The sequence below is a fragment of the Seriola dumerili genome, unplaced genomic scaffold, assembly GCF_002260705.1.
Source record: "Seriola dumerili isolate Sdu_G_001 unplaced genomic scaffold, Sdu_1.0 BDQW01000169.1, whole genome shotgun sequence".
In the NCBI taxonomy this organism is placed as follows: Eukaryota; Metazoa; Chordata; class Actinopteri; order Carangiformes; family Carangidae; genus Seriola; species Seriola dumerili.
The window spans coordinates 1,658,098-1,668,680 of record NW_019174424.1 but is presented as its reverse complement, the minus strand read 5'-3'; the positions used below and the strand labels follow the sequence as shown (position 1 = coordinate 1,668,680).

General features: G+C 41.1%; 1 protein-coding gene across 1 annotated transcript in view; it reads right to left on the bottom strand.

The window, feature by feature from the left end:
- Nucleotides 1-4,064: 4,064 nt before the first annotated feature.
- Nucleotides 4,065-10,583, bottom strand: part of LOC111227056 (extracellular serine/threonine protein kinase FAM20C-like) — a 50,172-nt gene continuing 43,653 nt past the window's right edge. Inside the window, exons 4-10 of the mRNA XM_022752435.1 lie at nucleotides 9,995-10,087; nucleotides 8,155-8,270; nucleotides 7,154-7,334; nucleotides 6,888-6,997; nucleotides 6,682-6,763; nucleotides 6,377-6,436; nucleotides 4,065-5,905 (exon numbers count right to left, since the gene is read on the bottom strand). Of these exons, the coding sequence (XP_022608156.1) occupies nucleotides 5,647-5,905; nucleotides 6,377-6,436; nucleotides 6,682-6,763; nucleotides 6,888-6,997; nucleotides 7,154-7,334; nucleotides 8,155-8,270; nucleotides 9,995-10,087 (901 nt within the window). The 3' untranslated portion in view covers nucleotides 4,065-5,646. The remainder of the gene's footprint in view (nucleotides 5,906-6,376; nucleotides 6,437-6,681; nucleotides 6,764-6,887; nucleotides 6,998-7,153; nucleotides 7,335-8,154; nucleotides 8,271-9,994; nucleotides 10,088-10,583) is intronic.

The following is a 10,583-nucleotide window of genomic DNA, read 5'->3' as shown; positions in this document are numbered from 1 at the left end:
TCTCTCACTTTCATAAACAAATTCGTGGCCGCACGCATTGCCAGTCAGTCAGTCGCACACACAGTCACACACGCGCAGCGGTTCAAGGGCAATTGATTTGGAGTTTAATTTCTCTCCCGGTGCTCTTGACGCAAAAGGATGCGCCTCCGTCTGACCTTGACGACAGACAGGGAGAGTTTTGTCTCTGTCGCCAGGCTCACTCTGAAGACGCGCACGCACGCACACATGCACGCACACACGCACGCACACACAGCATCCTCACCTGGAAATGTCAAAACCTTCCATGTACTATTATAAATGAACGCTTTCCATCTGCTTTCTAATTATAGCCAACATAAGGCTATTCCTAATTTTAGCTGCAGCCGCGAAATAGTCGTCTTTTAATAATTCATGAGTTCAGACACAGAGCCAGCTCCTATTGGCAGGGTGTTGCTCAGCCGCTGTAAAAAAAAAAAAAAAAAAAAAAAAAAAAAAAAACAAGGTGGAGAGGGCTGGCTTTTCAGAGCACCGTCTCCTCAGAGATGAGAATGAGTTCAGCTTGTAAAGTTCTCAGTAAAAATAATTAGGCGCTTTAAGGAGAAGAAATGAAGATGTGAGGCAGACAGACCTTCACGTTTCTCCCTGCTCGGTTTGAAACAGTCGGCCTAAACAACGAACATTTTAGTTTATAGTCCATTTTTTATTTTTATTTTTTTTTTTAAAGATGATGAGTATTGGACAGTTTGGAGATCAGTGCCACCAGATGCAGGGAAGCTATGAATAGGCTAGACGTCATCGCGCCTGTGTACCCAAGAACCATTTCGGCGCGCTATCCTCCCCGGGATGCGTTTGTTTTGATCAGTGCGGATCTGAGTGAAGCGTGATTTTGCCTACAGCGCTGACATCAATCGAGACGGACAGGGGTTAAAAACGACTGCCTCTGAAGAAGCGTTTGAAAGCTCCTCTCATCTCAGCTCGCCATACGCTCTGACACACACACACACACACACACACACACACACACACACACACACACACACACACACACACACACACACACACACACACACAGAGCCCCGTTTGTGTGTACACTTTGAGGGGGTATGCGTGAGGGTAGTGTTGTGTTTTTCACTCCAATATATTAGTGAGAGAGCTGGTGACGCCTTCTGAAATAATAAGTGTGTCTACTGTGTTCAGCTGTTTATTTCTCATCAAAATCACGAGATTTGTTTTTGCCTTATTATGTAATTTCAGTGAAACGTCATTACAGTGTTTCAAGGATTAAGTAGGTTAGACCTTATGAAGCAGGCTCCTCATCACTGGATTTAAGAGGCTTTATGATATTTTTTCTACGTGTGACCTTATAAGTCTGTAGTATTTTTAATGATACTTGAACATTATATATAAATGTTGGATATGCAGGTACATGTATCTGTTTGTGGTGCAATTATAGTTTTCAAGAAATGTGTTTGCCAACTCAGGCATAATTTAAGTTCACTGATGGGGGAGTGGGGGAGTGGGGGAGGTGTAAGGGTCAGGGTCGTCGAGGACTCAGCCACACACACCTTTGGATCAGTGGGAGGCAAGGGGAGGAAGGGGGTTGCTCTCTGTTGCCATAGAGACGGGGAGGACAGTGGTGTTGGATACTGTTACTAGGCAGGAGAGACTGCCACTGAATGAGGTGAGAGAATGTGGGATGGTCTGCTGTGGAGGGTAAACAACATCTGGGCAGAGTGGGAGTGACCGGGAATAGTGTCAATGCTGTTTTCTTATTTTCTCAGGACAGGTTGAATAAAAATATGAATGAAATCTGGGAAAATGATAAGAAGCATGGGCCATGTGAAAAAAAGCGTTAACTAAATAAATACACTGATAATTCTAACACATTTTAACATATAACATCCAAAACATAAATGACCATGTTATGGTCACTTTAGTCATTTGTTATTGTACAAGTCTAGTAAATAATCTAATAGTCACTCCTATGAAGTGCGGCAACCTTGTAGACTAGATAGCCCAATTTTTTTCCAAATTACATTTCCGTTCTTTAAGTGTTTGTTTTCAAACTTTTTTTCCACAAGACATATCAGCTTCTTCATGGGGACACTTTGTGATTGTATCGTTAAATTCTTATGACCTTCAGTATAAGTGAGAGTCATAAAATGTAGCCTTGCTTGAAAAATCAGCTCATCACACCGAGGCACAAAGTATAATTCACTGGCTACAACCTTAACTCAGGTAGCATCACCCCTGTAACGCAGATGGAACCCTCTCAAACATGACCATGGGGCCTGAGTGCCACCTAGTGAATTTTGGCCCGTAACAGCTTCTTGTTCCTGAGCTCCACAGTCATAAATGTGGTACACTCGCTCCCTCTCCTGGGGGAAGATCAGTATGTACCTTCGTTTACTGTGAAGAAACCAGAAATGATAAATGCGGTGTTTTAAAAGTTGCCTGTAGTTTAACACTTTTGCACCGATGATTAGAGGGAGATGAGAGCACGTGGTGTCAAAACAGATGATATTTTTTAGACCTAACAAACAAATTTTCATAATTAAAGAGCTATTGTCTCTTCTTTGAGCAAGTCTGTGTCTTTATCTCAGTTAGAAAAGACAGTAACACATGCTGAACGATATAAATACAGTTTATCTACAGCTACCAGAATGATCTGACCGTCTTCGTCATCCCCTTCACGCCTCATCCACGGGCTCCTTATCCCCTGTCATGAAGAACACCGGCTCTGTCCGTGGTGCTGCTTTAGCTGTGACCCTTCAGTACCACGGACAGCTCCTCGGCACTTCCTTCACCACCACGCACAGAGTCCTGGAAACTCATTTCGCACCACGGCCCGGGTGGTCTGTTTTTCTTTGTTACACGGACGTCGTTGGTGTTTTCCTGCAGCACCGCGGACAGCGCCGTGAGCTGCCCGGCTGCTGTCATTGCTAGCGAGGCAGCACATGCTAAGCTAAACATGTCTGTCTGCTGGAGCAAAACTGCAAATTCTGCCAAACGTTTGATCAACAGATTTAGAGACTTAATGCTTTTGTGGACGAAGAAACAGTTGTAGCCACGTGCATTTGAGCCTTTTTTATATCCATGGAAACAGATTTTCAAAAATCTCTTCATTGATCCTTCAATGATCTTTGCAGTTCCAATACTTTATGGACACGAGATCAAATTACAAGGAAGTTTATAGGTATAACTAGGTCAATCATCACAATTTACAGATCGTCATTGTCACAGGTGTTGCACTACTTTCTATTTCAAATATTTACTTTAATTTATTTTTAAACCCACATTAAAGGGAAATCAAGGAGGATATACAGTATACTGTATATACTCTATGTCCCGAAAAAGACTGACAAAAGGGTGCTTTTACTCAGACTGATTCTCAAATCAGTTACTGAATAAAACTTAAGAATAAAAAAATAGAGAAAATGAATGTTGAATGTTATAATGTCAAAGAAATATTGGCTTGACCCACACGAGCAATTCGTGTAGGAGTGCATACAGATCTGACTCATCTTTAATGGTTCACAACTGGAAGACATTTAACTTCAGGCCTAATGGATGTACTTTGTGTAATTTGCAAAATGAGAAACCTTATTTATAGTTATTACAATCTGGAACTGCAGGCCTGTGAAATCTTCATTAGTATCTCAGTGTAAAATTTGACTCAGTGCTCATAGACTGCATGTAGTGTGGTGATTTCAAATTTTGTGTGTGTGTGTGTGTGTGTGTGTGTGTGTGTGTGTGTGTGTGTGTGTGTGTGTGTGTGTGTGTGTGTGTGCGTGTGTGATTGAGGCTGCATACATGTTCAAGTAGTTACCAGTATATGCTAACAGGTAAAGGTCATGGATGATGGATGGGTTTTCTCATGTGTTATTTTAAAGCTGCCCACTGCCCGAATTTGACAAATGTGATATGTTCTTCACTTAATGCGACCTCTTACTTTTGTACAGTGCGTTGTTAGTCTATACCCCTCAAACAAGCACATACATTCACCTCCACCCATGCATAAAATCAAGACAGAGAGGGTCCATATGTCTGCAGCCACCTACACACACAGAGCGTTTTGTCCTCACTTTTGTTTTTATTGCACACTTTAATCATTTAGTAAACAGATCTTCACAGTAACAATGCAATAGCAGAAAACAGAAGCAAATCACTGTGCGGTGCAGCTTGTTAGGTCTTCAAAGTATTTATAGGTATTTACACTGAGATTATGAAAACAAGTTATCCCTGTGGTGGGATGGGGCATTTTAACCCCTATATCACCCCCAAAGCAGACTTGAGTCCAGCTCCCAGGCTTTTACACTGTTTTTAGTTCTATGAATCCTGTCCATACTGCAAACCCAAAAACATTCAAGTACTCCATTTCTGTCATTGCACAGGTACTGGGTTAGCCAATGCACAGGACTCTTAAGGAGGAAACTGAAAATTGCACTGGCACCACTTCAACAACTTAATGTCCAAAATCCAACAGCTCAGTTCTTTGTCTATCATCCGAACATAAAAATAGTACCCAAAGGAATGTCAATTTAAATAGTATCCAAATGCTAAATATTTCCTGACGTATAAAGCAACATGAAGCAAAACCATGACCTAGAATTTATTAAACCACTTTCACTCTTTGTAACGCACCAATAAATAGTAATTTGGACATTAAATCTCATAAAATGAAACAACATACAAACTGTAACATTTTGCATTGCATAAATTGTAAAATTATATCAGAGCAGACGAGGAAGGTAAGAATGGTAGTGCACTTGAATGTAGTGACATACCATTTAATAAACAATAACCAGCACATCAGTGTGGACTGTTTACATTTAGAGTATTTTTGGTTTACAAAATAATGTTTGTGTTGTGCTGTTGTACTGCATGTAGTGGGGAGATGGGAAAGTAAAAAAAAAGAGATATAAAATTGGAATAAGGCAAAGTGAAGGTATTGTTTGAACTACAGTGAGAAATATACTTGAACTGATTTATGCTGTTCAGAAGTGTGTAATTATATTTTCAATCGGTCTGTTCCAAGTCTGTGCCAAGACAAAAAGCTCACGAAGACAGATCAACAGAACACACTTTTTTTTCTCCTTGTTTGTGCCAGGCCTGACTTAGCTTTTCCCGCTGATCTAGTCGACTGCAGAATGTGAAAACTATATTTTCTAACATGTTTTACAAAAAAACTCTCCTAACGCCCACACACTTTCTTAACCTTTTCATACATCGTGATAACTGATAAAGCTTATTGTCTGACCATGAGATGCCCAGTCAGTTTAAGTTCTCATTTGGTTATGCACTAATATAATAAAACACATAAAACAAGCTGATACCCTCCATATTCAAAACAAACAGGACAAAATCAGAGCACAGCAGTGGTTCCTTTATGTCTTATACAACATCTGGTAAAACAAAAATACATCTGTATCTAACAAATACAAAGCCTCTGTGTGAGCACAGTCTTTCATTGTATCTGTTTCTTCTATAAACACACTTCAAAGCAGGTTCCATAGAGGCAATGATGGCAAGTCTTGGAATTCACTGAATTCAGCTTGATATCAGAAGTGGGATTTCTGGTCCAATCCCATTGGTCAGACAGCCACAGATGTGGTCCATTGTCCATGTGTCATTGGTGGTCCCCGTCACCTTGGAGCGTTTCCCTCACTACCTGTGACCTGGGCTCCTGTGGGTGGCTGTGTCCCCGACTAAATCCTCCTCCACAACATTAACATAGCCTTCTTTCTCCACGCAGCCTGCCAGGACCTGCAGCACCAGCCGGAGCCTGCGGTCCATGGCCTGGAGGTGAGGCTGGATGAGGACAGGGGACAGTCGGTCGCGCAGCAGAGACTCCTCCATCATGGAGCTCAGCTGGTAGTCCTCTTTGGCCAGCAGCTGGAGACGCAGGTATGTGGACTTCCTCACCCTGAAAACATGGGAAGAAGGATAACTGAACAGGTGACTTCAAATGTGACTAATATCAGGACAATTAGTGTTTGCTGCATATATTCTATAAACAAGAGATATATTCATATATTTTAACTTTTAAACTTTTGTTAACAAAAGGGTTAATTGTTATAGCATTCATTTCATACTAATCCACCTTTAAGACATTTTTTGTGACTGATGTTGGCATGCCTGAGTGTAGTACTAGACAAAAGCTCAGCTCTTATGCCCTGGGGAGGAGGACTTTACTTAGCATTTTTTATGGTAACTGCCCCTTAAGATTTTGATATTTCTTGTGCATCAAATGTCTGATGTTGACAATGCAGGAGCCGATAGTGGGTGACCAAATACATAATGACTTATTCTCTAAAATCGATGAATAGACAGTACATTTCATTTCATTCTGTCATTAGCAGGACAAACAAACAAAAAAGTTGACCAAAAGTCTGACCTGCAGCATTGGCTGAGGGGCACCAGGATGGACAGCTCATCATGGGAGTGTTTTCCAAACCTACAAGATCAAAAGACACAAACAAAACTCTATGACAGCTGTTCAGACTAATGCTTTGTTAGTTGTGATGGAAGATTCTTGGATATTGTTTAATATTTAAGGTGAGTGGACAGATTTTAATTACTTCATTTAATTTCTAAACAATGTCTGAGTCATTGCAAGATGCCAGTGCAACTATTTTCATTACAGAGGATCAAATATTCACTCGTTGCTAAGACAGTTAAAAAAATACATGAATGTTTTACCCTCTTCCGTTGTCGAGGTGAATGATGAAAGTTTCGTTTCCAAACTTCTCAAAAGTTTCATAATGATGACGATCCATATTCCCTGTACAAGGAAAGAGTAAGAAATATGGGTCAGAGTAGGATGCTGTAGTTAATTAATTAGTATTTGAAAGAGAGATATTCATAGATTTATAGGCAATGTCACACCCAAATTCTTCGCCTCTCACCCATTAAGAAGTCAAAGATGGTCATGTCCATGATGTCCAGCAGGCGAGTGCCGTGGTCGTACGGGGGCGTCTGTTTCACCTCATCACAGTAATCTGGGTCCACCTCCCACCTGGGAAAATGTTTTAAAATCGAGTCAGTTAATAATTAGTCACAGAAATGTAGATGATTAGATAATTAGCACAGACCAATCAATTTCTCTAGAAGTCATGAGGTGTGTCAGTGCTGACAGATTCATGAATCTGGTTTACAAGTGTCTTTTCCTTACTCTGCTTTCTTGCGTTTGTGGTAGGAGCGTCTCCAGGGGTTTCTCCAGGTCTTGCGTTTGGCCAGGTTCAGGTCTGGCAGGAAGGCTGCGAGTGAGCCTTCGATCTGGTCTGGTTTCCCGCACAGAGCATGCTCAGTGGAGCAGTAGTAAGAGCATTCTCCATAAAAGCAGACGTTATTGGCTGAGAGACAAAGCAAACACGCTGGTTTAGAAATAAAGTCAGAGGAGGAGCAAGACGCGCTTTGCCAACTGTACATGTGGCTGAATGTGAATGAGGAAGTAATTAAGACAGTGAAGGTCCAGGATGGTTTTCTAATCTCAGGTTCAGGGTTCAACACAGTCTTCCTATTGACATGATATGAATGTAGATCAAACTGGCCTGCTCAAAGCATCTCATTTGAATTTTACCTTTCATTTCTCTAAATTGTTTAATCAAAGAATCGTAAAATCTTACACGATTGTCCTTGATATTCTTAAAACCAAATTACTTAATTTATCTTTGCACTATAGTTTTAAAAACAGTTGCTTTAATGTTTAGCAATGACATCTTTGAGAAAGTGCAGCCTGGCAGCTACTCCTTTGTGGCAAATGACTTGCTTTGTATAGTAAAAATGTATTTGACACACAATTTGACTTTTTCTTTGCTTTGATTTAACCCGTAGTTTCCATTATAATACTTCATGTCTTGATTTGTTTGTCACAAATTAAGTTTATTTACCCTTAATTAACATTGTATATTAAGATATATAGTTAGTTAGTCCTTTTGTGAGTAACCTGACTTACAGTGCCACCCTCTGGTGACTTTTGGCTTTGGCTTTATTTATGATCACACATGCAATATTCTTCTCATTTTCACCAGGACATACAAACATACACACGTACACAACCACACTGTGTGTATAACCCAGTTTACTTGTTGTCTACATTCATGTTGTCCTGTGCTCTGTTTAAATGGGATGCGAGAGACTGTGCCAAACTGCAGAGGCTGGCAGAGTCACTACCTGGTGAGATGAAGAAGGTCCTCCACAGCTTCTTATCACGTGTCACATCTCTGATCTCCCTCGTCATATTGACAAGACGTCCTGCCACCGGGGGCACTCTCCGGAAGTCAAGGATCCTGGAGCCAGAGTCACATTATATAATATTTAAAACCCAGTCATCAGGCTGTTTCCAAATTCCAAATGTTACTGTCTTACACAATCTTTCTGACTTTACTTTCCTCTGAATGGATGCAGCCACAATGCACCAGGTCATTCTCATCTGTGGCAATATACTGTACATCATCTGTCCATTATTGTCTAAACATCCCAAAGAAAAAGTGGGACATCGGGATCTGTTTCTTCACAGAAGAATAATGTTTAGTGATTTCCCATCAAACTTGTCAGCATAGAACTTGATCTGTATGGTTTCAGCACAAAAGATGTATTAATAATTCATCATCTTTACATTGCTTTCTGTCTGCCTGTGTGATTGGAAACAAGGAGGTTTTACAGTGTCTGTCTCGCCAACACAATGCAGTAGTCATGATTTGTTCTAACCCTCTGCTTATATTCAGATGGTAGAGAGCAGGTTAATTCCACTCATCCTGCTCTCGACTTCTTGTCCTCCCATTCTCTCGCTCCATCTCCGTCTGCATCTCTCTCTCATTCTTCATGTCGGAACATGATACCTCTTCAGTCCCTGTTTAGCCTGTCTCACTCTATGTTTTGTGTCCAAATGACCCTGAACCAGTGTGAGACTTAAACTAAGCCCCCTGGGAGCAGGCAGACACACAGACAGACTGGCTGAGTGGAACACAGTTGGCGAAACTTAAGCCTACAGAGGACAGCATTCACGAGCAGCAAACTGCACCGTCACGTAGGGCCCTGGTGACAAAGGAGCACCTGTGAGTGTGTGTGCGTGTGTGTGTGTGTGGGTAGGTATTTGCATCTATTTGTGTGCACACCCCTGAGTCACAAGGAGTTCACAACAGATGGTGAGATAGTACAAAGAACAGTGAGATTTAGAAGTGATTACTGGAAAACAGTGATGTAACAAATCTTCACGATACTTTAGTGCATTTCATGAGAACTGTCTAGAATTAAAAATCCAATCAAAGAAACTTTTAGTTGAGCAAAACATCACAGCACTCCTCTGCATTCCTGATTCAGAGGCCGAGCAACTAGATTTTAATTCATAGGCAGCCCTGCAGGATGCATGCAAACAAAAACAAACTGCTCTTTATGGCCAAGAAACTATGTCCTAATGGTGTGTCTATGATTTCCTGTTCGGCTTGATTTTCCTGCCCATGCAAACACATACCACTGACCTCATCGAACAGACAGTGAGCGAGCGAGCGTGTGTGTGTGTGTGTGCGAGAGCATGTGTGAGCTAATTACTATGCCCGCAGAAGACTTTAAGACGACCTGTGGTCCATTTATCATCCACCCCCAGAATCCCAAACCATCATATTTGACTCTTCTTAGCACTACTCTCTGTTGAGAAGTCTTTTTTTAAAACTTGTCCTTAGAGTGAAAGGATCATGTGGAAATCAATATCCTCAGCAGCAAGGAGAGGAGATGTTCCCAGCTGTGTGTTATCTAATCCCTCATGTACTTAATCCTATTCAAATTTTCACAGCTTAAATCCATTATGGCGCACCTCCGGTTTATAATGGGGGTTAAAGTGTCGCTGTCTGTGTGAACGAACATGTGTGACTTGCTATTCTTCCTGGAACACACTGTGAAGGATGATTTGAAAACGCACTCTTAACAGGAACCAGATGAGTCACTGAGAGATCTCACAGAGCACAATAGTTTTTTTTTTTTTGGGGGGGGGGGGGGGGGGGGGGGGGGGACTCACCTGTCCAAGTGAAAAGCAGCAATCTCAGCATTGTGCCTCTCGAAGTCGGAGAAGTAAAAGAAGTCTGGAGGGGTTTCCTGCTCCCGTGTCTGCCTGAAAGACAGTGGTTTACAAGGAAACATTAAACATAACATCAGCAGGAAATGTTTTTAGTCAAAGCCGTCGTTTTTAATGTGATTTCTTTGTACTCATGTATTTTACATTTTGTGTTGAGATAAGAGGAACAATAGGAAATAAAATAATTATAATGAATAGTTAGACTTATTGGAAAGCCAATAATCATAATAATCCTGAACTGAAAAATGTTCAAATTGGGGGGTTGAACAATGAGAAAGCTGAAAATGTGAATTCATACAAAGTCCTGGAGCAACTTTCCTTGTATCATCTGTCTCTTGAGTACTGACTCATCAGGAAGGAGATGATGTTACAAACAGTATTGTAACAAAGATGTGCTTTAATGTTATGTGTGTTGTCTTTTGATTTGAGACATTTCTGCTCCCGTCTATGCTGATCTCCTCAGCTTTCATCAAAATTTCGTTTCCTGCAGCGTGAAACTCATCTCAGCGTCCCTTTCTAGGACACAAACTGA